Below are 25,203 nucleotides of genomic sequence, written 5' to 3'. Positions count from 1 at the left end.
CCACCCTTAAGCTCTCAGTTTTTCAAATCTCGTCTGGTGCAGTCCCCAATAATCAGTCTTTCCTCCTCATCCTGTCCGGTAAATCTCGCCTGACCCGGGGTTCTGGGCGACTTTAAACTGTACCCCTTTCCCTAAACCTCTCCATTCCTTTTCCTTCACCCCTCTTCCTTCCCCTTCAACTCTTCCACCAGAAGGAGGAGTCACTTGCTCCAAAATCTTGTGAAAGTTAAATCTGTGTGTGTGTTTTCCCCTGCCAGTGCTTGGCGAGTAGATTTTCTTATCTGTCTTTTACATTATATTACCAATAATTGATTACTTTCATTGTTATATTAGCTGTTGTGGCCATCATTCCTTGTTTTGTAATCCTCTTGTCAGCATTTGTTGTCATCTGTCTTGTTCAAACTATCGTCTGTTTTCTACTTTTTGTGCTACTATTCCGATTGTTTATTTATCTGTACCACCCAGATTAATCAACACCTTGTCACTACATCTTTTCTAGTTCTACTTTTCATGCACGTAGACAGACCCATTGTTATTTGTGAATTTGCCTATAATAATTCCACTGTTATTTACAAATTTGCCTACAGTTCACTACATTACTGGGCATTCTCCCGATTGTCTAGTGCCGAATTATTTTCAAATTTGACAGCTATTTCCTTTCCCGCCCTCACACTCCACTTAACCTGTTTCTTTCATGTTTTTGTGTGTGTTTTTCACCAAACCACTCTGATCAACTTTGACTTTGAAGTATTTCATCAATAATTACAACTGGCAAAATATAAAAAATGCATAGTAAAAATTTATCCTACTGTCTTAATATTAAGTTTATGCTTAGGGTGCATATATTTTTCTGTTATTAACATGTTACATTTTGCACACCCTACATCATCATTGCTCTGATTACATCCTTGGTCAATATTTAATGATTGATATCTTTGTATCTTTGCTCAATGATAATCTTTGCATTGTAAAGAAAAACATCAAGTGTATAACACATGTGTGATGCTCAACACATATTTTAATAATATTATGAAGTGTGGCCAATTAGCTTTTGTACAATTTGTGTGGTATAGTGGAATTCAAGAACATACAGCGAGCTAGAAAACCACATGGACCACAATAAAACGAACAGCAATCTACTGGAAATGTAAAAGGCAAGCAGTTTAGTGTATTTTTATTATTGGAACATCTGATAAAGTGGCACTAAATACTCAAACACTTGTGCAGTGTGGAGCGGATGACATGCTGTTAACCAAAATATCTGTGTGACGAAAAAAGTTAGCCATCAGAAGATGGGCATAGTAGTTTGGAACCGGTTATGACAGTAAAATAAAAAATTCAAATAGTATTTGTGGCTGGTTGCTGCCTTTACCAACTATCATTAACGGTTGCGCAGTTCACAAGATCCAACCTGGATAAAATAACATTAAAATCTAAAATGTTTAAAACTTCCAAATATTGATTTCTAAAAGTCTGCAGATAACAGCAGTCACCTTTGATACAGCACTCTTGGTGTTAATCATCTAAAATTGTCACATTTGTGGGACTTATACATAACTGCATGGATTGTGCTACAATCAATAAATATATTTATACATTAGTATATATTTATTCAAGTAATACAGCCATGTTCCCTGTGCTATGATAACTACAGCGACAAGCTCAGTAACAACATCCTGCACTTGCCATTACCAAAAAATGGTAAGACTATGAAATGACCCCAATAATGCCACTAAATAGAGAAATGCTGTGTCATTATACTGTGAATATGATTATGATCACTAACACACATGCTGGTGCAGTTGCTTTGCGAAGTTGACACTTCCAAAAAATACCCAAAAAGACACTCAAATATTTCCAAATACATCACTCCCTTTTGAACTAACATATAGTACAGTAGAACCTCACATTTATGTTCCTGCAGATAATGATTTCCCACCATTTGCCGGATTTTTAATCAGTCCCGTCAAATTTTCTATGTTCAGAGTATTAATTTGCACCTGATTTTGCATTAATATTTTTGCTATTTTCCTGTGATGTATGCTAAATCAAAAAATGTTTGTGGAGAAAAATCTGACAGTTTATGTAAAACGAGGCTGGCATGGTGGCCTATCCGTAGCATTTACAAACATTATTTGGTTAAGTTTCCCAACACCAGGGCACTCTACTCAGTAACCTGAATTGGTAGAAGTCTGAACAATTCATGCTTTATCTCTCGCTGATGCCATGCTCCACTCCGCACAGTGGCTGAAGGGAGTAACTTAGGTTCCTTTGCATAAAGGTATCATGACCAATGAAACACTTTCAAACTGTCCTTATTGAACATGTGCAGCTTTGTGATTGTTGTGACATGACACCTCTACGTTACTCTACCAAACATTTCACATGTTTTTTTGTTTGGGCACTTGTAGTGCTAGCTGGCACCTTTGTGTTGCTCAAGTGTTTTTAGTTTAAACACAACAACAGTTACATATTTTTGCATGCTTAGCAAGACACTTTTTGAGAATTTATTCTTGTTTCAAGTGCAAGTATTTACAGAAGTACTTTTCGTTTACGTTTCACATACAAACAAAGTGAATGAGTCTGCGTGTGTGTGTGTTTCACATACAAACAAAGTGAATGAGTCTGCACGTGTGTGTTTCACATACAAACAAAGTGAGTGAGTCTGCGTGTGCGTGTTCCACATACATACAAAGTGAGTGAGTCTGTGCATGCATGGTTTTCTGCATAATGGAGGAGGCACTGTAGCTTATAACCTCAAAAAGACAACTACTGAGCAAGAGGTGCAGACCACCACATGTTCAAACACCACACAAAATACTTAAGTTAATATTTGTGCTTGACAATGAGAATAATTTTCGAAACACATCCCAATAAGCATGAAAAAATATGTAAGTAATGCAGTGTTTGCTTATATAAATACTGTATGACGGTTGCATACTTTCCAAAAACAATTATTATGTACAAACTTTAAATTTTTCTGCTTCATATTACAAAATTCAGATAACCTCTTTTAGATAATAAACAAGTCCCTGGTGAATATTTTGATGCCTATTATGTACATATTTCATATAGGAAGTGCAAAAATGAAAGAGAGGGGGGGGGGGGGGGTCCTATACAACACATTTACTGCTTAAAAAGTTGTTTCCCACATTTTACATTTTCCGTAATTTTACACTATTTTTTCACGTCCCTTGAAAAGTGTAGAAGTGAGGCTTCACTGCATTCAAAATTGCAGTGAAAGGAGACAGTTACTTCCATGCAAAGGTGGCAAGATGCTGCACACCAATGCTAAACATGCAGGGTCAATCACTATGAAATCAATAATACACTTGTTCAAATAAAACAATAAAAAAGAAATTAATAAGATTTTAGATATTACTAAACTTATGGAATGGTCTCTTATAAAACAACAAGATTAGGAAAGCATAAATTGCTACTCAGTAAAAGTGACATATTGAGATGCAGACAGGCATAAGAAAAGACTTACTTACAAGCTCTTCAGCAAAACTTACATGTAACAATATTTTCTTCATGTCAGTCTGCAACTCAACAAGTCATCTTTATGGTCAGTAGCAATCTATTATTTTCTAGTATTGATGATACTCCAACCCGGACTTTCCAGTGTTTGATTTCTCTTGCAAAACACAGGATAGATTAATGCACCAAAACTCGTAAGGAGAATAGCAATGGCTCTGAGTTCTATGAACAAATAATAAGTATTTCATGTAATCCAATTAGTCACTTCAGTTGTTAACTAGGACTTTAGTTAAGCAACTACTATGCACAACAATTTCCGGCCACAGAATATCAAATGTAGGAAACATTCTCAGAGTCTGACAACAATTGAGATTACTTCAATGTTACATTTTCTCACAAGATACAATACTCTCTCTCTCTCATGCCCACGCACGCAGGCCCACAAAAAAACTCTGTATGGCTACAATGCCCCGGCTGAGTTGGGGTGTTTCTGTATTGGAGCTCTGAAGATAATTTCCTCTGAAAACTGACAAATTACTCAGTCTTGTTTATGTGCCCAAGGACAACTCAGAACCTCAACTATTCGGTAAATTGTTACCTTTACTCCTCAAATTATTTACATTCCACTGAATACATTTCATTGTCGCATTTACAACTTCAGGATAAGTGCTGTATATTACCTTTACAAACGTACAAAAATGAAAGCAGACAAAACCCCAAATATCATTTTCACAACACAAATTGTTTATACATGCACACTAGTTACGCTGAATTCACTTTGCTACTGTACAATGACCATGGGGAGGTTGTAATAGTCAACTACTACCTGACGGCTCCAATAGTTTTGGTAAATGCTATCTGCAACCAATAAATCAGCCAAGGCAACAGAAGTAAGAGCTTGAAACCTCGGAATCTATGAAGTAATTTTAAGAATAATTGTGTGTATCTGTACCACACACAATGGGAAAGAATGAAGAATAGGATTTAATATCCTGTCAAAAACAAAGTCATTACAGATAAAACACTAAGTGATAGTGGGAGGAAACAGGAGCAATTGCCTTAACCTGTTTCGAGAAACCACAGAATACCTAAATCCGGATGGGCAGACACGATATTGAACCATCATCTTCCAAATGAGAGTCCAGTGTCTTATCACTACACACCTCGATCTGTGAGTACTAATTTATAAGTGATAAAAGAGATCACCTCATTGGATTCTGAATACACAACAGTTGCAGTACCAATGATTTTGTTAACAACATATTCAGGGTGTATACGTGAACAAGGGAAAAAAATTCCCGGATTTCCCGGTTAAAAATGCACTTTCCCCAGAGGAAAATACACTTTTCCCGAGTTAAGTAACAGTATACTTTTCCTCGGAACTGTGAAACTTATCAATCCTTTCAATGGTTGTGGTCTTATACACTGGCGTAGAATTTCCCGGCACTTTAGAAAACAAAACTCAGAGGGGAAAAAACGTTTTGGAAAGATGTCTGATGTGCAGCAACATGTACACTGCATATTTCGTACTACGAAAGTATAAATTCGAATTCCACCAAATACCGCATGTTACTTTCCGAAGGATTGAGATCAAGATTGTGATGCGCTTTTGTAAGCCAGTCGTAGCTCATGTCAAGCGATCTCGCCAACTGATGACAGCAGATATTCAGAGCACAGGACACGTGATGTAGTCAGCCAATAGCAACATCACTGTTAAGTAACACGAACACACAAATAGTGAAAGGTAATGGGTTAAATTGATATATATAGTGTTGCTACAAGAAAAGAAAAGCTTTCACATATAATATTGGTCTCTAACATTAATAAGCTGCAAGAAAAGCTAAGCTTTCACACATACTGTTGATCTTTTTTGCGGATGTTACACTTTAAGATATATCACACAAATGGGCCAGTAACATTTTTAACAACGACATAAATGTCTGATCTTCTGGGCTCGAAAATATTCTAAATGGTCGTTCTCAAAGATTTGAATTTTGAATGAGAGTCAAACGCTCTGTGATTTAAGAAATTCATCGAACACTGGCGGACAGAGTTCATCTTGTGTAAAAGGAAATTCACTTTACATGAAAGTAACACTTTTCAAACAACCATTCGGAATTTTTCCTGCGACCTGTTAGAAATAGATTCGTTTCAGCAGTTTCACCAGATGACAGATGTCACCGCGCTTGCGCAGCTACAATGACGCAGGAAGCCGGTATGTTCGTACATGTAAAACATCAAAAGGTCTTACATTATGTCATAAAAAAAAACAAGACGTTAGAGGATACTCCAAGAGCATGGGAATTTTGAAAACCCTACTAAAATGCATAATTTGACTTAAAGTGCACATTCATACGTCCAGATTCAGATGTAAATTTTCTTTGAGTACCAGTACCGCATTATCTCGTTTGGTTCTTTATTATGGCATAAAGCCATATGTGCTAGATAACGAAAACGTGAACTTGAAATGTAGCGAACACTTGAAACTAGGAATTAAACACTTCGTTTCAAATAAATTGACTGCCTCAGCAGAAAAGATTAATAAAAGTAAAATTTCTTTAATAAGCCGCAAAGATAACTTCATTGTTCTGCAAGGCGATTAACGCTTGACTGTCAGAAAGGTAGAAACAAAATAAAATCTGAAACTAATAACGTATTTTAGCCTTCCGTAATTATGTGACTGTATTTTAATTCACTTGATAGCTACCAACCACAGAAACCCGTTTTGTTTTCATTTGACGTGAGAGCAATAAACGAAGTGGAAACAGCAAAATCACTTGACGTAAACACGGGTCATGTGGAGACTACCACCACTCAACTACAACTCAGACTGCTCTTTGCATCAGGCCCAGATCTATGAGATTTCCGAGCTGAGCCAATATTAGGTCCCCCCTCGTGCGTTTGACATAGGACGCCAAAAATTAAAAATAAAATCTACTTTTCAAAAATATCTTCATATTGTAGCGCACATCTTTCCGAAGGGTCTGATACATAAAACATATATGATCGAGGGAACGTAAGACATGTTATTTAGTCTGAAGTGTGCCGAAGTGCAGTGCCACGTCTCTTCACAGAATTCTTCCATCGCACTTCACAGTATTCTTCCATCGCACATCTCTGTATTTCGCTCTGTGGGATTCAAACGTGTAATATTTTGTAATGGGTGCCATCAAACTACACTCCTGGAAATTGAAATAAGAACACCGTGAATTCATTGTCCCAGGAAGGGGAAACTTTATTGACACATTCCTGGGGTCAGATACATCACATGATCACACTGACAGAACCACAGGCACATAGACACAGGCAACAGAGCATGCACAATGTCGGCACTAGTACAGTGTATATCCACCTTTCGCAGCAATGCAGGCTGCTATTCTCCCATGGAGACGATCGTAGAGATGCTGGATGTAGTCCTGTGGAACGGCTTGCCATGCCATTTCCACCTGGCGCCTCAGTTGGACTAGCGTTCGTGCTGGACGTGCAGACCGCGTGAGACGACGCTTCATCCAGTCCCAAACATGCTCAATGGGGGACAGATCCGGAGATCTTGCTGGCCAGGGTAGTTGACTTACACCTTCTAGAGCACATTGAGTGGCACGGGATACATGCGGACGTGCATTGTCCTGTTGGAACAGCAAGTTCCCTTGCCAGTCTAGGAATGGTAGAACGATGGGTTCGATGATGGTTTGGATGTACCGTGCACTATTCAGTGTCCCCTCGACGATCACCAGTGGTGTACGGCCAGTGTAGGAGATCGCTCCCCACACCATGATGCCGGGTGTTGGCCCTGTGTGCCTCAATCGTATGCAGTCCTGATTGTGGCGCTCACCTGCACGGCGCCAAACACGCATACGGCCATCATTGGCACCAAGGCAGAAGCGACTCTCATCACTGAAGACGACACGTCTCCATTCGTCCCTCCATTCACGCCTGTCGCGACACCACTGGAGGCGGGCTGCACGATGTTGGGGCGTGAGCGGAAGACGGCCTAACGGTGTGCGGGACCGTAGCCCAGCTTCATGGAGACGGTTGCGAATGGTCCTCGCCGATACCCCAGGAGCAACAGTGTCCCTAATTTGCTGGGAAGTGGCGGTGCGGTCCCCTACGGCACTGCGTAGGATCCTACGGTCTTGGCGTGCATCCGTGCGTCGCTGCGGTCAGGTCCCATGTCGACGGGCACGTGCGCCTTCCGCCGACCACTGGCGACAACATCGATGTACTGTGGAGACCTCACGCCCCACGTGTTGAGCAATTCGGCGGTACGTCCACCCGGCCTCCCGCATGCCCACTATATGCCCTCGCTCAAAGTCCGTCAACTGCACATACGGTTCACGTCCACGCTGTCGCGGCATGCTACCAGTGTTAAAGACTGCGATGGAGCTCCGTATGCCACGGCAAACTGGCTGACACTGACGGCAGCGGTGCACAAATGCTGCGCAGCTAGCGCCATTCGACGGCCAACACCGCGGTTCCTGGTGTGTCCGCTGTGCCGTGCGTGTGACATTGCTTGTACAGCCCTCTCGCAGTGTCCGGAGCAAGTATGGTGGGTCTGACACACCGGTGTCAATGTGTTCTTTTTTCCATTTCCAGGAGTGTATATTCAGGCCAGTGGAAATTATAACGTCCTGTGGTGCCTCTTCTGCTCCCAGTCGGCCGGTTTGACATCCTGCCCCTCTTTAAAAAATCTCGCAATTAAATTGTATGGGATTATTTGTAACCGGAAGGACAAAAACTCTACAGAAAATTTTCAGTCTTTACTGCCTATTAACTAATAACTTGCTGTTCTGTGTGACATAAAATTAAATATAGGATACATAAAACGAGTAAAGACAAGAGACAAGCAAGACAGTGCACATATCTTCAATCCTTAAGTCCTAGCTTTTATTTCTCTCTAATCTTGTCACAGCTTTATATGGCGTACTTTCCTTTCTGGGAAAGAATCTATTACGCCATCAAAGTTCATCAACATTTTGCTACATGAAAAAACACAGAAAAGCTGTTAATACAAATAGTACCCCAAGACTGGCATGGTTTTTCGATCTGATTACGTGTATTTTGTCACTGTCTGCTAGATAAAATGAAATAGGCCTGCCTAATATTACAGCAATTGTTACACACACCAAATAAACGAGACTGTTTTGGCACAAATGGTCATTTTTATAACACAACTGAATATAATTCACGAAGTACAATATCAAATGCCTATTAGGCCTACTACAAACAAAAGGTTTTATGTTAGGAAATAGTTTCACATTTCATTCATTCATACTCTCTAGCTTCTGAAGCAAGAGATCGAAAAGAAGTAGTACGAAATTTTTTATATAAATTTGGAATCGTCATATCCTTCCGTAATTTGTGCCTGTTTCTTCTCCTTCCTCATTCTAACAAACAATCTTGTCATCACTAATTCTGTAACTATTCCTGCCAGTGTCAAAGTTTATTCCCTGGTTAACTTCACTAACCCTGCCACAATCATATCTGTTTAGTTATCTCGCATTTGTTCTCCGGTTAGGCGTTATTACGTGTTCGTACAACACATTTTCTGCGCTATTCCCAGAATAGAACTTTAGCGGCTGCTAGCCGGGGACTGTATAACTGGCCCTTAGTAGTGTTTTGGTCTGGCCAAAAATTTTCTCTCAAAATTTCACTTTCTTGGATACACGGAGAAGACAATACGTAATCTTAGTTGCCTGTTATTCCTGTTAGTCGTTTATTTCCACTCTGGTAGTCTGAATCTATGGAATTCGCTAGTAATTATAACAATGCTGATCATTTGCAAATCCAGTCAACCACATAAACAGTGAATGTCATTCACCCTTTCGGTATTATTCGCTCAGCTCGTATAGACCCGTCCCCTTTTCTCTGCAGAAAGTTTATTTCTAGATGCAGGGATTCCCCTGTCAGAGACATCACGTACACTATGCACGGATTCAAAAATCAACTTACGATTCATTCAGAAATCAACTTAGAATTTGATCAAAAATGTTCAAAAACCAACAGGGATGCGTTCAAAATCATATGAGTAATCGATAGACCAACGTGTGCTGGATGCTAGCCGCTTTATGAAACAAAGTCTTTTTCCTCAATAATATGAATTTGATCCCCTCCCCCCCCCCCCCCCTCCTAGTTCCGGGCCTGTTGCGCATACGTGAATCTGCCAGCTTAAGTGCACCAGTAAAATTTTTCCGGATAGCATCTGGCTGCTGGCTGCTATTGCTTGTACAGCTAACTGACACACTTCTGTAGCCAGATGCGGGAGAAGGTACTACCCCTACGCGACTCAACTGCACATGCACATCAGTTCACTCGCAACCACTCAAACGAATCTACTGTAAACAGTTGTGGCGTCACGCTCATCGAAGGCAATTTGTTGTTATGAAACATTGCATAGTCTTCCTAAACGCCTTTGACACATTTTGCTGTTGTGTGTTTTGTTCCTGTATATGGCGCATTTCCTTTGCAACTTAGGTTTTATTTTCGTTTATTTCTCTCTTCGTGTTTTATTGCTGCATTATTATTCTGCAGTAGCGAGATACAGTTATATTCTTTGTTAGAGTATTGGTTCTTACTAGTCAAAGTTACAAAAATGTAACAAAAAACTAAAATAATGAAAAATTCCCGGGTTTTTTCTGGTTTTCTTCCAGATGAAAAAATTCCCGGGTTTTTCCCAGATATCCTGAGTCATATACACCCTGATATTGTAAGATTAAACTGGTGCACCAAGTTCCAAGCTATAAAGCACACATCCTGTGAAGACAACAGCCAACTGTTTTTTCCATTGGTATATCCACAAACATACAAGAGCAATAATGTTGAGTTGAATGAGAGTAACGACCTGTTTTATTCATATGATGGGCTCGTTTCTCTGATCTCCAAAAACTACTATGGCAGACAAGGCACTCATACCACCACAGAATAGGCAAAAGTTGATGGAGCGCCATGATTACCAAAGAGTGCAAAAGCAGCAGCATTAAAGGTAACAAATTTCTGCATACTATAGAAAAATACTGAACTGGGAAAAAAAAGAAGAAAGAAATGCAGTCAACTTGATAGCTCCTTCATAGATGCTCACACAAAATGGTCCTGGACTGATATCATTAATCACAATACATGATATTAGCACACTGTTGAATTATATTTTAACTACAATTTTCAGTATGTTATTTTGTTACCACTACAGCAGAAGATGGCAATGAACAGAAACCAGGGAGATCCATAACAAAATAATTAAAAAATAAATTGTCTTTGTTACTGATTTATAAGCTCAGGTCACAACAGGGAGGATGCATGACCTACTTTACAGAGCCATAAGACACTTGACTTTTTTCCAAGAGCTGTACATAAAAAGTAACAGTAGTTTCCCGAACAAAAAAAACAGTAGTTTCACATATGTGCTGCCAAAAGAAACCAGACAGCAGAAACTGTAAAGCGATTGCTCGACTTCACAAGATTATTAAAGACTGACATTTATAAAGTGAGAAGATTGATGGGAATAAACCGGAAGAAAAAATTTAAGGTTCTTTTGTGCAGATCAAGTCTAGTAATGTCGGCATCTCCCAATTATGAAGGCACAGAGACAGTAGCAGAGTTTGCAGCTGCTAATTGCAGTGACAGGTTACTGTACAAAGGCAACAGGTAACTTCGCAGATACAGGTGTCAGACTGCTCAGACAATGTGCAGCCACATCCGCATTCCAGCAGCACTGCAATTCAAACTGAAAATGATTCAGTGGTAATACAGTACACAATTAGCTGCAGAACATTTATACCATTCACAAATGGTCAGTAGCTGCTGTGGCATCCGAACAAGACACAGCTAGGGCAAAAGCACCACAGGCACAAAGATGCGAGCTGGTGCCAGTGCCATAGAGACTCGCCACTTCCGCAAGTTCTCCCAGCGCCATGCAATGAAAATATCAACTTCCCCTCGGCCAGTTGAGGGCCAAGTACAATCCACCAATGAGCAGACGACAATGGACAGAAGCCTTCTCAGACAATAGAAGAGCAGTTTTCACCCACTTGGTGATAGATCATCGACCAGGGCTGACTTAGGCAGGGAACACTGTTTAATGAACTCTGTAGAAGTGAACAGACAGTAGTTGTAAATCACATTTGCCATGTACTGAGAAGTTCACTAACAATTATTTTCACTTAGCCATTAAGGTCCTTTTCTGTATTACATTACATGCAGTATTGCAGACTTCATTGTTCGACAAGTCGCAAAGATAAGTAAACCTGTTTAACCCATTTGTCTGACTTTGTTACTAATTTATTGGAATGTTGTAGAACCTCCTTTCTCCTATCCAGTTACCTGACCCTGGGGCATAGCTGTGTAATAGTGGCAGTGAGGAATTGTCTTAGTGGTGAACTGCACGAGAAACTGTTTCATAAACTCACGAACTTTGCCTACTGTAACAACAATGGCAACTTGGCCTCCCCAGCAGTAGTGATGACGCCTTTACAAAACTGGCAACGAGGTTTACAAAAGTAGCATTGCTTGCAAATTACAAAGTACATGGTTGATAGCAGTAGTGTTTTCACTTTGCTCAGCACACAGCTGATGGTAATGGGCGCTAAAACTCACCAGAAACTGTTGGTACACTGATTCTTTTTCTTTTAAACTTCTTGAGACAATGTTCTTTTGGAGTTTGGCTAGCTGGTTGAAGCTGAGTGAATGTTTACATTTGTTAGGCTGTGGGAAGCTGTGCAAATAGTTTCATAGTTTAAAATATCAAACACAACAAAATCAATTTCAGAATTAAACTTCCCATACACATTAAAAATGTGTGGAGGCCAGGACTTGGCTATCACAAGTATTGCTATCACTGACTGAGCTATCCAAGCATCGCTCATGACCTGTCCTCAAACCGTCAAACTTCCATACCTGTCCTACTTTCCAAACTTCACAGAAGCTGTCCAATGTATCTTGTAGTACTAAGTTCAATTACCCAAGTAAAGTAATTAAATGGCTTTCGATTGATTATGGTCTCAAGTTGACAGGCAGATAATTAAATACAAATAGTGTGTGGCAATGTGGAGGATCTAGTTGTATGTTGTGGGAGTGGCAGAAACCTAAGCAGGAACGGTGTGGTAGTAGTGGACACTGAGAAGATGTGGTACATGGAGGGTCACATGGCTGGCACTTGTCACAGATTGGCAATGACCATCTTGGACAATGGTTTGTTCACAGTCTTAACTCATGCTGAATACTGTGCAGTGGTGGTAATGGAGTTTGTATATCATGCGGCTGCTGTCACAGTTGGTCCTGCACTTGACTGGCAAGTAAATCCCAGTGATCACTGAAATAAGGGGGCGTGAATAGATTTATGGAAGAGGTCTTCCAATAGGGTCTTCCATGGAGATATTGTTGGAAACATGAAGAGGCAACAGTGGACAAGGGCATTATGCAACTTTACACGGAAACAGAATGTTTGGGGTTTTGTAACATCTAACAGCAGTATCTAACTGGTAAAGTAATCCATGCCCCATGCATAAGTTCTAGAAAAATCAACCTCACTTAACAAACAACTGATAGAAAAGTGTTTTACTTTGTATTGTTAAACTGACTCTTTGAAACAAATCATCATAGCTTTCAAGAAAAAGTTTCAGAACAGTTTCTAAAAAATTTAAGCAATTTCAAATTTTACTCACTTCCTCCTTATGCCTCAAAACTTCTATGTTGCGATCAACTGTTGCTTTGTACAATGTCATTTGTAATTCTGTCATTGGACAGTACACAAGCACTTCTTTCTTTGGTGGTAGCTTCAATTCTACGTCAGTCTTCAGACGACGCAACACAAATGGTGTAAGAATCTGTAATATGAGATAGTTTTATTAAAATATGGGAAAGAGAAAACTTTTGTTTTAATCTGCATAACACAAGTGACCTACGAACCTTATTTTTATAATGATTTCAATTCATCTTCATTACAGTTAAATATTTTAGTGAAAAATTACAACACCACTGTTAAGATACAGTAAATGATTAAGACAGTTTCTGTTTATTAATTTATAAAATATTAATGTCATAACTTTATTGAATTAGTAATTGGTTTGAAGTGGCTCTTCATCCTGGCCTATCCTGTACAGCCAACACTGTCTATGCTCTTTTTGTTCATGCTATTTATCATTCACGTTATAACTTCTGAACAAGGCTACACTCTGGACAAGCACTTGAAAAACGAACTTTCCTAATGCTTGAATTTATATTCACTTTTAACATGCTTCTCGTTTTCAAGAATGTTGTTCTTTGTCAAAGCCAGTATACGTTTTATAACCATTCTTCTGACTGTCATCAGCTATTCTGTTACCCAAACAGCAAAATTTGCTAATGCTCCACTACCCCTTTTCAATGTTGATGGAATTTTATAACCCCTTTTTGAGAAACTCCACATTCCGTTAAACTGATCACGCATGCCTCTTAATAATTTTCACAAATTTCTCATAGGTTTCCTTTACTGCTCACTCTATGTACAGATTAAATAACATAGGAGAGGGGACTACCACACAACTCTGTCTCACCCATTTTTCTATTACAGCCTCCTTTCACATCCTTGCAAGTGCAAATTAGTTTCTCCACAAGTTGTAAATAGCCTTTCCCTCACGTTATTTAATTCTTGCTATCTTCATAATTTCAAAGAGTGTATTCCAGTCAACAATATCAAAAGTTCTTCTTAAATTTACAAATGCTATAAACATTGGTTATCCTTTCTTCAATTTGTATTCTAATTGAAGTCACAAGGTCACTATTGCTTTACTGTCTTATTTACGGGTCAAAATTTTAAAGTTCTTATACGTTTACCCAAAATTTAAAATACACTAATAGTCAAAAGCTGTAAAACAAAGATTCAGGTGGATGTGACTGGTTGGTTACTGACTAAAGAGAAATTAACTATCCACTTTCATACACAATTTAATTTGATATATAGAAAATCTACTCATCAAGCGGTGGCAGACAGAACACACAGATAAAATGTATTAACGTTTGCAAGCTTACGCAGCCAGTGACTGCTCCTTCCGGCAGAAGGGTTGAAGGGGAAGGAAGAGGGGTTATGGAAAGAGACTGGTGAGATTTAGGTAAATGGGCAGTGTTCAGAAAAGTTGCTCAGAATCCCAGGTCATGGAAGACTTTCCTGATGGGATGGGAAAGGACTGATTGTTAGACTGTACCGGACGAGATTTGTAAGCCTGAGAGCTTAAAGGTGTGAGACTGACTAATGTGTGACACAGAGATGACTGCCAAAATATTGTGCACAAGTTAATAAGAGCGAAAAGCTAAGTGCATTGTATGTGACATAAGTGGGAGGAGGGGGCAAAAAATAGACAGGTCAGAAAATAAAAGATGTAGAAGAGTTTCCATAACAATGTTTTGCCCTTTACATCAGCATGACCACCACTACGTTATCACTTAGGATGAATGGGCATAGCCAGAGGATGTGCACTGGAAACATACAATATCCTGTTGCAGAGCATATTCTGCAACATGACAGTTGTGAACTTCGGTGCCTGTTTCACCACACGTGCCATGTGGATTCTTCCTTGAGATACCAGTTTCTCAAAACACTGCAGGTGGGAACTGGTGCTACATGTCCTTGGCTCTGGCCACCCACCTGGTCTTAATTTATGTTAATTTCCTCGGTCTCAGCATTTCTTCGCAGTAACTATTCCTTTCTTCACTTATTTTTAGTTTTCTACATCTTTCATTTTCTGAGTTGCCTATTTTTCACTCCTCTCTTCCACTTCTGTCACATACAATGCACTTCACTTTCCGCTCCTATTAACTCATGCATCACATTTTGGTAGTAATCTCTGTCTCACTTATTATTGTCTTCTGCCTTTAAGCTCTCAGGTTTCAGATCTTGTCTCGTGCAGTCCCCAACAGTGTAAGTCCTTCCTTCTCATCCATCTCTTAAGTCCCCCTGACCCGAGGTTCTAGGCGACTTTTCCGGACTCTACCCCTTTACCTAAACCTTGTCAATCCTTTTGTCGCTCATCTTCTTTTCCATTCAACCCTTCTGCCAAAAGGAGGAGCCACTGGCTTCGAAAGTTCGCAAACTTCAATACTTTTTAATATGCATGTTCTCCTGATGCTGATTGGTGAGTAGATATTTTTATCTATCCGATTACATTATATTTTCAAAAATTGATTATTCCCTTTGATATACAGTAAGATAATCTATTTTATCATATGGATAATTGCACTGAAAACACACTACATCTAGCAAGTACTTCTCTTCTTCTAATTCACTGAAGGAAAAAAAACTACTTATGAAGGTGATAAAGGACAGTAACTGATTTATTATTCAGAACATAACATAAAATTTTATTTCATTTGGCAAAATAAGCACGTCTCATTGATTTAAGATGAGAAAGAATAATAATTAGCAACAAAACGTGTTCAATTGTTACAATATTCTACACAGGTTTACCAATGCTAAACTGGGATGTGCTTAGCCCCGTTAAAACACTGGCAACTCTAGATTGATCACGGTTGGAAAATAATACCTTAGCTGTGCTCATGTGAACGACTCAGTTAACTACATTGTCTGGAAAAAGGCCAGATGTGTTACAAATGTGCTCAATACATGTGAGCAGAGACCCAAGACGGGCAGTACTTCACTCTAAAAGGGTGTTTCCTCTCTAGCTATCACAAACTCTTATCACCTCTCACACACTGTCTTATCACTATCCTAGTTTCTAGAAAGCACCCTTTAGGAAGTACAATTGTCTGATCATAATGTTTCTTTGCTATTTCTCGAAGTGTGTACATCCAACTCAAAAATACCCTTCTTGTGCATAAATTTGGAGTCACACTATTTGCTATCCATGAAAAATGAGGATCTCAGTGGTTGTTCTCAGTGTAGGTTCTCCAGCATCCAACCACTGTTGGGCAGGTGTCAAGAGTTCGGCAGCATGTGAAAAATGAGCTAAAGGGGAACTACTCACACCTGTTAAACACCTCACAAATTCCAATCAATCAGAAGGACAAAAAATTTAATTTTTTTTAAAAAAAAAGTACAGCAATACAACAAAATTTGTAATCAAAGCTACAACATTTTTGAAAAATTTTTGAATTTACATCCACAGTCTCTTCACAAAATAGTTAATTCTACTACAAACTTTCTCAGCTCTTCGCATAGTTAGCTAAAAAAGGTAGGCAAGTCATTATCACAACAATCCAATGACAATTTCTCATAATGTAAAATAGTATTAATTCAAATACAGCACATCTTCAATGCTATCTTCACCTTATAGGCTTACTCCCTTTGTCAGCCACCTTCTATCGACTGTGTGAGAAGTTTTGCTTAGCTAGCTGCGGGCACTTTATGCTAATGCTGACAACTTTGTGTGAAAACAAAATCAGTATAATTTAATTCCTGTGGAAGTTATCTGTTGTGTGTAGTAATGTTATATCCCTCATATTTGAACTATAATTCACCACATATAAAGTCACTCTTTGGACCACTTTAATGAATGTCTTTGCAGAGCTTTCATTTCACAACGTAAACAGCACTTGGCTGTATTACAACCTAGTGAGTGAACAATAGAATAGGTGGTACACGCATGCTGTGGCCAGGTAATAGAAACAAGTGGCTGGGAACCACATCCAACTGGGCATCATACAGGGCACCACCAATAGAAGCACAGACTATAGGGAGCTGGCACTGAAAGTAGAAGATTGTTGAAACTGAATAACACAGACAGTCTGACATTTTATTGTGTGACAAGGTTGACTTTATTCATTATTATTCATCCTGTAAAACTGTACGCGTTTTGTGCAGAAGACATAGTCCAGGTGGCCACAGTCTGGATACATCATTTGAAAGGAAAGACTGCTTCAGCTGTAAGTACTGTACTTATATGCATGACTAGTTTCCCAACATTTTAGCTGCATCACCAGGTGCAACCTTTACAAATTAATAGACAAAACTCATGTAAGGCAAGAAAAGATATATGGGACGAATGTATTCGATGCCCAATGACGGAACCATGCATGATAATGCGCATTTGAGGGTGCCACTTTTTCGCAATATTGCTGTGCTGTACAGGGAACACTTTGAAACAGTTCCAACCTGTTAAGGATTTATTAAGGTGTTTGGGTCTCTCTCTCTCTCTCTCTCTCTCTCTCTCTCTCTCTCTCTCTCTTCCCCCCCCCCCCCTCCCCCCCCCTCTCCTCTCCATAAGTATCTTTTACTGGTTTACTTTTATCTGTTGAGTTAGGAATCAGTAGTTCAAAGCTTAAGTTCATCCTTAGGATATTAATGACTTTCAATTATTGCTTGGTATAATAATTTTTGTTCTTCAAGGTGAATACAAAAACTGCATACTTACATTTTATGGCCTTCATTGGCCCATTTTAATCAATTTCATAAAAAGTTTTTTAGTTTCCTTCAGTGGCGTCTCCTCAAAGAGGAAAGAGGCAAGGAAAGAAGCCTAAGCTTGGGAAGGAGGGTCAGGTCACTCAGACCCTAGGCCAAGACGGACCTATCTGTTGTGAGGCGGGCTCATTTTCTGGTGCTTATCCTGGCAACTTGTCCCACGAAACATTGCAAAAGAAATTGAGTGGAAGTATTTGGCAATGAAAAATAAAAAATATGCTGTGTTCCACTACATTATCTGGTGTCGTAGGTTTCAAACCATCATCTTAAACCTACACAGATGGAGGATGGTATATGTAGTTTCAGAACACATGTACATAGTTCCAACGCAAAATAACAAACTGATTTTTTTAAAATTTATGTCTACGCAGTTTTGCCAGGTGAGCAAGCATTTAAATCCAACTCCAATGACTTAAAACATGCAATGACTCTGGATTTTCCATGCGCTTTTCTTCTGTTTTGGCTCATTTTCATTTAAAAGTTTAAGAATAGACTACTACACATATACTCAACCTGATGCATAGTTGACAATACATTCATCTTCTTCTCTTGTTCAATTATCTTTACGTCACTACTCATTTGAGTTAATTCAGATGCCATAAACCAAGACTCAAAAACACTGAGGTCATTAAAAATTTCTGGCAATAAGAAGTTGAGCAGTGACCAAAGTTCTGTCAAATCATTGTGAAGTGGAGTGCCTGTTAGTAACAGTCTATTAGCAGCATTGTACTTCCGAAGAGCCCTGTTACAAAGAAAAGAAAAAAACTGTTTTACTGGTGGAACAATAACAATAAAAATGATTATGAGTCAACATAAGAGGAAAAATTCTCAGCAAAACGATTCACAATTCAAGGCTGCCATAACATATGAAGTGTTTACCTTGAGAGCATACTTTTATGGTTTTTTAATCTGTGACCCTCGTCGACAATGATGTAACGCCATTTAATATTTTGCAGCTCTCTGGCACTGTCAGACAATGGTATCTGGTAAGACGTAACAACAACAGGATATGTTCGATGAAATCCTGGTACTTCATACTTAGTGCGGATTAAAGGCAGTAGTGCAGCACGTTTCTCTTTGTTCCCATGGAAAAGAATTACAGGAACCTGTATAAAAATGAAGCGGTTTAGTATTGGCACAGATTAAACAGTGTAATTCACTATAGATGGTAGTGAAGCTGAAGAAAGTGATGGCCAACTAAAGCTATTCACAATCCCCCCAAAGGCAGCGGCACTTTAAGACGACAGTGATCAGGATCAATATCTGATGGTTAGGAAATCATTGCTCCTAGTAAAAGTTTTTGTACCTTGCAAAAAGTAACCACGGACTACCATCACTTCCTTGGGGGTCAAAGAGATTAATGTTGGAGAAGGTTGAAAAATAGGGACATGTCACTCAGATTACAGGCTGACATGGACAAGGGATGACAAGACAAATGGGGGGCATCAAAACGGAGCTGATGATGGATTACCAGGAAGAGAACTGGAAAGTGGATGAAAAAAAAAACTAACAATTAGGAGGAATCCAGCAATCACCACCAAAGTAAAACCTGCCCCATACACTTACTCATTATCACCAGTGATAAATTATACAATAGCAGAGGCAAAGCAATGTATGAAAAAATCATGGTTGCCAACTGACATAATACAACTAACAGACAACCCTCTCAGTAAAAAAGCAAAATTAGTAAATAAATTGGAGTCTACTTAAATTTTTACGAAATTTGAACTGGAAACTGTATCACAGAACTTCTCAGGTAATAACTTTGATGACTACGATGTTCTAGCATTACACAATGAGTGTTCAAAAATCAACTTCTTTATTCATTTCTGTCTCATGACATTGGATCTATTGCAGGCACCTCTTTAGGCAGATGGATTTTGTTTACATCTGGCAGAGCTTAAGACCAGATCTCAGATTAGAAGTTTAATCATGGCCTGCCCAATGTGAGATTCAATTTTTATTTAATAAAGAGTGAACAAGTAGTGTGAGACTTGTTTTGTGCAGCAAGAATTTACATAGTGCTTGATTCCAGTGGAGAATAATCATTTGGGAGAAAGTCTGGGGAGTCAATTGGATGCAGGAGTCACACTTTTGTGTTTGTGATTGTAACAACTGAATGAAAAGTTTATGGGTGAACTGCTGGACTGTAAGTACAAATACAGGGTGTTTATAAATGAATATCGGGGTTTTAATGCTTTATAATATTTTTTATATTAAACTTACAGTTATAAATAATATGTCAAATGAAAGAGTAACTCAGTTTTAACAAGAACCTTATAAATGTTCAATGTAAGCACAACTAGTCACACGGCACACATCAAGTCTATGGCCGAGTTCTTCCCAAATGTTGATAAGTGTGTCATCAGTGATTGTAGCTACAGCTGCTTCAATCTGGTTTCTTAATTCAGGGAGTTCTGCTGGTAGCGGAGGCACGTACACACAATCCTTGATGAAGCCCCAAAGGAAAAAAATCACATGGCGTTAGGTCAGGTGAACGTGGAGGCCATGCAAAGCAATCCCTGTCATTGGGCCCCTTGTGGCCTATCCAGCACTTGGGTACATGGGTAAATAGACTTGATGTGTGTCACATGACAAATTGTGCTCACATTGAACATTTATAAGCTTCTTGGTAAAGCCGTTTGAGTTACTCTTTCATTTGACATATCATTTATAACTAAGTTTAAGGTAATAAGTATTATAAAGCATTAAAACCCCGATACTCATTTATAGACACCCTGTATGTACAATATGCCAACAACAGGAGTTATCATTAGATGCTCTGATGAACTGATGGCAGTCTCCCTTTATAGCTGTGGGTGTCTCCCATTCATTCTGCACACAGGCAACACACCAAGCATCCTGACCCAGATTCATACTCTGGCAAGTCTCTCGGCTGTCAGTCTTTTCAACAACCCCCCCCCCCCTTTTTCAAGCTTCGAAGAAATTTAACATTCCTTTTCAAAATCATCACTATGCATGATACTACACCTACCTTTGGCGCAAAACGCTTGAATTCCATCACCCAATTGGGCAGGGTTGATAAAGGGCCAATTATAAGGAATGGTCCAGAAACTTTCATTTCAATGAGGTGACAGATTAGGGCAATTGATTGGAGAGTTTTTCCCAGGCCCATCTCATCTGCAAGAATTCCATTGACTGCATTTTCATACAATGCCTGGAACAGTAAGAAAAGAAGACAAAGTGTAATTTTGCAGCACAAACAATTAGTAACACATACACTTAATTATTAACTGCTTCTTGTAACTAGCATAGTTGACAGGATATTATAAATACCAATCTTTCTATTGGTGATAATTAATGTTACTAATGGCAGTAAAGAAAAGCAAGGCCAACTGTGGACATTTTATGTACTCTGGATTTCTATGCATAGACAAAAGACAGTACCATACAGAATCTGAAAGTTCAGTATTCTTAAATCACAGGCTCAACAAACCGTTAATTAGCAGACAATCACAATGCTCCTGTAAGGACTTAACATTAACAATGTTGGTTTCCCTACTGTTTCATAATTAAAGAAGAAAGTCAGAATCTTATTAACCTCTGTTTCAACATATTTTTTCTCATATGATGGTTAACACAGTTAACATGAAATAAGAAGGAACAAAAGCAATTTAAAATTCATTATAACTAACAGTAAGAAATCAAACATAAAAGGGTATTTTAACACTAACTGATCTCTGAGGCACATATACAGCCATTAGATCAATATTGCAATACATTCAAAAACAACATCTTTTTATCGGAAGAGCAAGGAAATGTTTGCTATAAAAATGTGTGCAACATGTCAGAGGAATTACAAAGAAAATACTCTTTAGATGCACAAATTAAAATCAACCATTTTCTCCAACAAAACAACAACCAAACAGTAAGCTGCCATTATAAACTGCATACAGCTTGACTGACATCCTTAAATTACCAGTTCAGAAACATCCCTAAGATCTAATTTGGTTTCAGTAATGGATTCAAAGGTTGCATTTATGCTGCTGTCATGCTGCAGTCATGCTGCGGGCACATTGTTGCTTGCTGGAAGCATTTACCCTTCAACTATTCATGTAGCTAGTTAAGTTACTTGCAGATGTGTTCAAATGGCTCTGAGCACTATGGGACTTAACATCTGAGGTCATCAGTCCCCTAGATTTAGAACTACGTAAACCTAACTAACCTAAGGACACCACACACATCCATGCGCAAGGCAGGATTCGAACCTGCGACCATAGCAGCAACGCGGTTCTGGACTGAAGCGCCTAGAACCGCTCTGTCACAACGGCCGGCTGCAGACGTGTGAAGTGTAACCAATGTTCTCTGCATTATATGACAACAGTAATTTGTTTTTTTGACAAAAATGTCACTATTGCAAAAGAAGAGGAAGACTTTGTGTGGAGTGCACTTTTGAATGCAAAACATCCACACTACAGATGCTTTCACCAGTTCTATCAATAGTTGTTAAATTATTGGGAGCACTTTTTGGGCAGTAACAAATGTCACAACAAACTTCCCATATTTTAATTATTATTGAAGCAGAAATAGTTTCATGCTTGAAATTCAGTCCAATAAAAACACTGTAATTTCCCGAAAGTGTAACTGTTCCTCACTATTTGGTAATACAGTATTTCAACATTTTTTATCTACCGTGTATTTCATGTGCTACAATTTTCATATGTAGATTTTTTGCCCTGATATTTTACCGAATAAAAATGGTAAATCAGATAAAACAATGGCACTAACTTCAAATAAATTACTACAAGTAATTTTATTCGATATGAAGTGATGGTAACAAACAAGGCCTCTGGTCCCAGATAGCTTTGCAGTTAAAAACAATCTAAATGAGTGTGTGCTTCATATCATCACTAACAGTTGGTTGTTAGTGTTCGAATTACCTCATAAAGGTCAGAAGAAAGACTGTCTGCATTCCTGAAAAAAAAAGTATCATTAATGAGGTGTAGTCCACTCGACAATGGCACAGACTGAGTGACCTTTAAGCAGCTAATTACAGCACTTCTCACAAGATGAAACAATTTGATATTCCAATGCTCCCAGTTTTCTTCTGGTCTTCACAGATTTCAGAGCTAGCCTAAACTTGCGAACATTCTAGACCTAAGATTCCTCTTATTAGTCAATCTACCACATTTACTCAATGTTTATGTATCACAGTTACCACTACTATTTTGTTCACTGCTGCACACCATAAATGCCCTGCAGTCAGAATGGAATGCCAAGGGCTGTCTCGTCATGGAACAGTGTGGCTTAATTTCTGCTTCGAACCTGCCCTCTACTCTATGGGACCCACTCCACCATGCTGCGTGTAACTCTTGTCTTCAAACACAGCCACCAGCATACACCTCACATCTAGCTGACATATCTGCCCAAGCCAACATAAAAACACATGCAGACTTCATGAAAATATTCTGTGCAAAATTTCAACTCTTATTCTATCTTGTGTTAATTTCTGACTGCTCCAGGCACCATGTTGGTTGGTTGACTCGGGGAGGGGGGGAGGGGGGGGGGGGGACAGTGAGTTCTTTGGGCTCATGATCTAGGATGGAAGAAATCAAGGAAGGAACAACACAAAAAGCACAGTCCAGTCAGAGAGAAGGAGTAACATGCAAACAAAGTGGGAAAAGGGATGTTCAGAACAGCTGGAAGAGGAAAGAACACAACGGGATGGGTGGAAATGGGGAGAGTAGGGGTGCCCAGAAAAGCTACGCACAGTGAGACACCAGCACCAGCACCACTATCATAATACAACGGAAACAACACCAGGAGAAGGGGAAACAAAACACAACAGATCACACAAAATGTAAGGAAAAGGCGGGGAGAGACTGGCCAGTGTGGAGACAAGATCAAGGCCTCCATAACCACTAACACCTACGATAACTGAGGCACTCAACACCAGAGACACCAGCAATGACTTACACCCAAGAACACAAAGCATTTTCGTAAAGAAAATCGAGGACAGATGTAACCATGTGGGGGTCGTCCGATAACACCCAATACAAGGAAGGTGAGAAGGCATATTTAGTGTGAAGGGCCAAAAGGTGGGTGCAGTCCAGCAAAATATGGATCATTGTAACCGAAACCCTGCCAACTACAAGGGGGCTAGGGGTCCTCATTGCAGAGCAAAAAACCGTGGGTCAACCTAGTACAGCACAAGACAAAGATGGCAAGAGATGGTAGAGTCCAGCCAGGAGATGCAGAAAAAAGAACACCACATGGTGAAAGTCTCCTTGACGGTGTGCAGTTCATTAGACAGGGAGGGGTAGCGTCCCAAGAATCAGCCCACAACTGAACAAAAAGAGATTCAAGAATGAGATTTTCACTCTGCAGCAGAGTGTGCACCGATATGAAACTTCCTGGCAGATAAAACTGTGTGCCGGACCGAAACTCCAACTCAGGACCTTTGCCTTTTGCGGGCAACCTTTGGAAGATAGGAGACAAGGTACTGGCAGAAGTAAAGCTGTGAGGACGGGGCGAGAGTCGTGCTTGGGTAGCTCAACTGGTAGAGCACTTGCCCGAGAAAGGCAAAGGTCCCGAGTTCGAGTCTCGGTCAGGCACATAGTTTTAATCTGCCAGGAAGTTTCAAAAAGAGATTCAAAGTAAAGCTGCAAATCTGCCCCTGGAGAATGGGATGGTAGATGGTCACTCTCCAGCCAGATCAGCAAGTTCATTACCTGTGTTGCCTACATGGCCAGGAACACAAAGGAAATCAACCAAACAAGCATGATCACCTAGATCAGTGAGAAGATTATGGATGGCAAAGACCAAGGGGTGGTGGGAAAGACACCGAGCAGTGGCCTGAAGACCACTCGAGTCCGTACATAACAAAACTCAGGCAAGGGAGAACTGTTTAATACAAGGGGCCTGAAAGAAGGTCATCAATTCCACAGTAAACACCTCACATGTGGCAGGCAAGAGATTGTGTTCCATGCCAACAGAAGTCGTGGAAACATATCCCACATTATCAGCACATTTAAAGCCATCAGTGTAACAAACAATGCCATCCTGAAACTCCCATAACAGCATTTGGAACACCACTGGAGCACTGCCCACAGAAGAGATTCCTCTAAATCCGTGAGGCATGGTTGGGAGAGAATGTACGGAAGAGTATAGGGAGACAGGACAGATGTCACAGCAGGGAGAAGTGAGGCTGAGCCCAACTGGTAAAGCCACCCAAGGGCAGGCATCGGTGGGCAACGGCCCAAAGTCGCGAAAAAAATAGAATAGGAATGGTTAGCAGGGGAAGAGTGGATAGTGATGGTATAGGAAACCCAAAGCCGAGACCACCAAATTGAAAGGGTAGGGATCCCAGTGTCAACCGAAAG

The 25,203-nt window shown here is 39.6% G+C and overlaps 1 protein-coding gene across 2 annotated transcripts in view; it reads right to left on the bottom strand.

Annotated features, from left to right (window-relative positions):
• Positions 1 to 25,203, bottom strand: part of LOC126092207 (lymphoid-specific helicase-like) — a 165,606-nt gene that overhangs the window by 72,124 nt on the left and 68,279 nt on the right. For both annotated transcript variants that reach the window (XM_049907697.1, XM_049907696.1), the window contains exons 7-10: positions 20,856 to 21,038; positions 18,740 to 18,966; positions 18,374 to 18,602; positions 13,134 to 13,295 (exon numbers count right to left, since the gene is read on the bottom strand). In XM_049907697.1, coding sequence (XP_049763654.1) covers positions 13,134 to 13,295; positions 18,374 to 18,602; positions 18,740 to 18,966; positions 20,856 to 21,038 — 801 coding nt within the window. The remainder of the gene's footprint in view (positions 1 to 13,133; positions 13,296 to 18,373; positions 18,603 to 18,739; positions 18,967 to 20,855; positions 21,039 to 25,203) is intronic.

Source organism: Schistocerca cancellata, chromosome 7 (genome assembly GCF_023864275.1).
Source record: "Schistocerca cancellata isolate TAMUIC-IGC-003103 chromosome 7, iqSchCanc2.1, whole genome shotgun sequence".
Lineage (NCBI taxonomy): Eukaryota > Metazoa > Arthropoda > Insecta > Orthoptera > Acrididae > Schistocerca > Schistocerca cancellata.
This window is presented reverse-complemented; position numbering and strand designations above follow the sequence as displayed.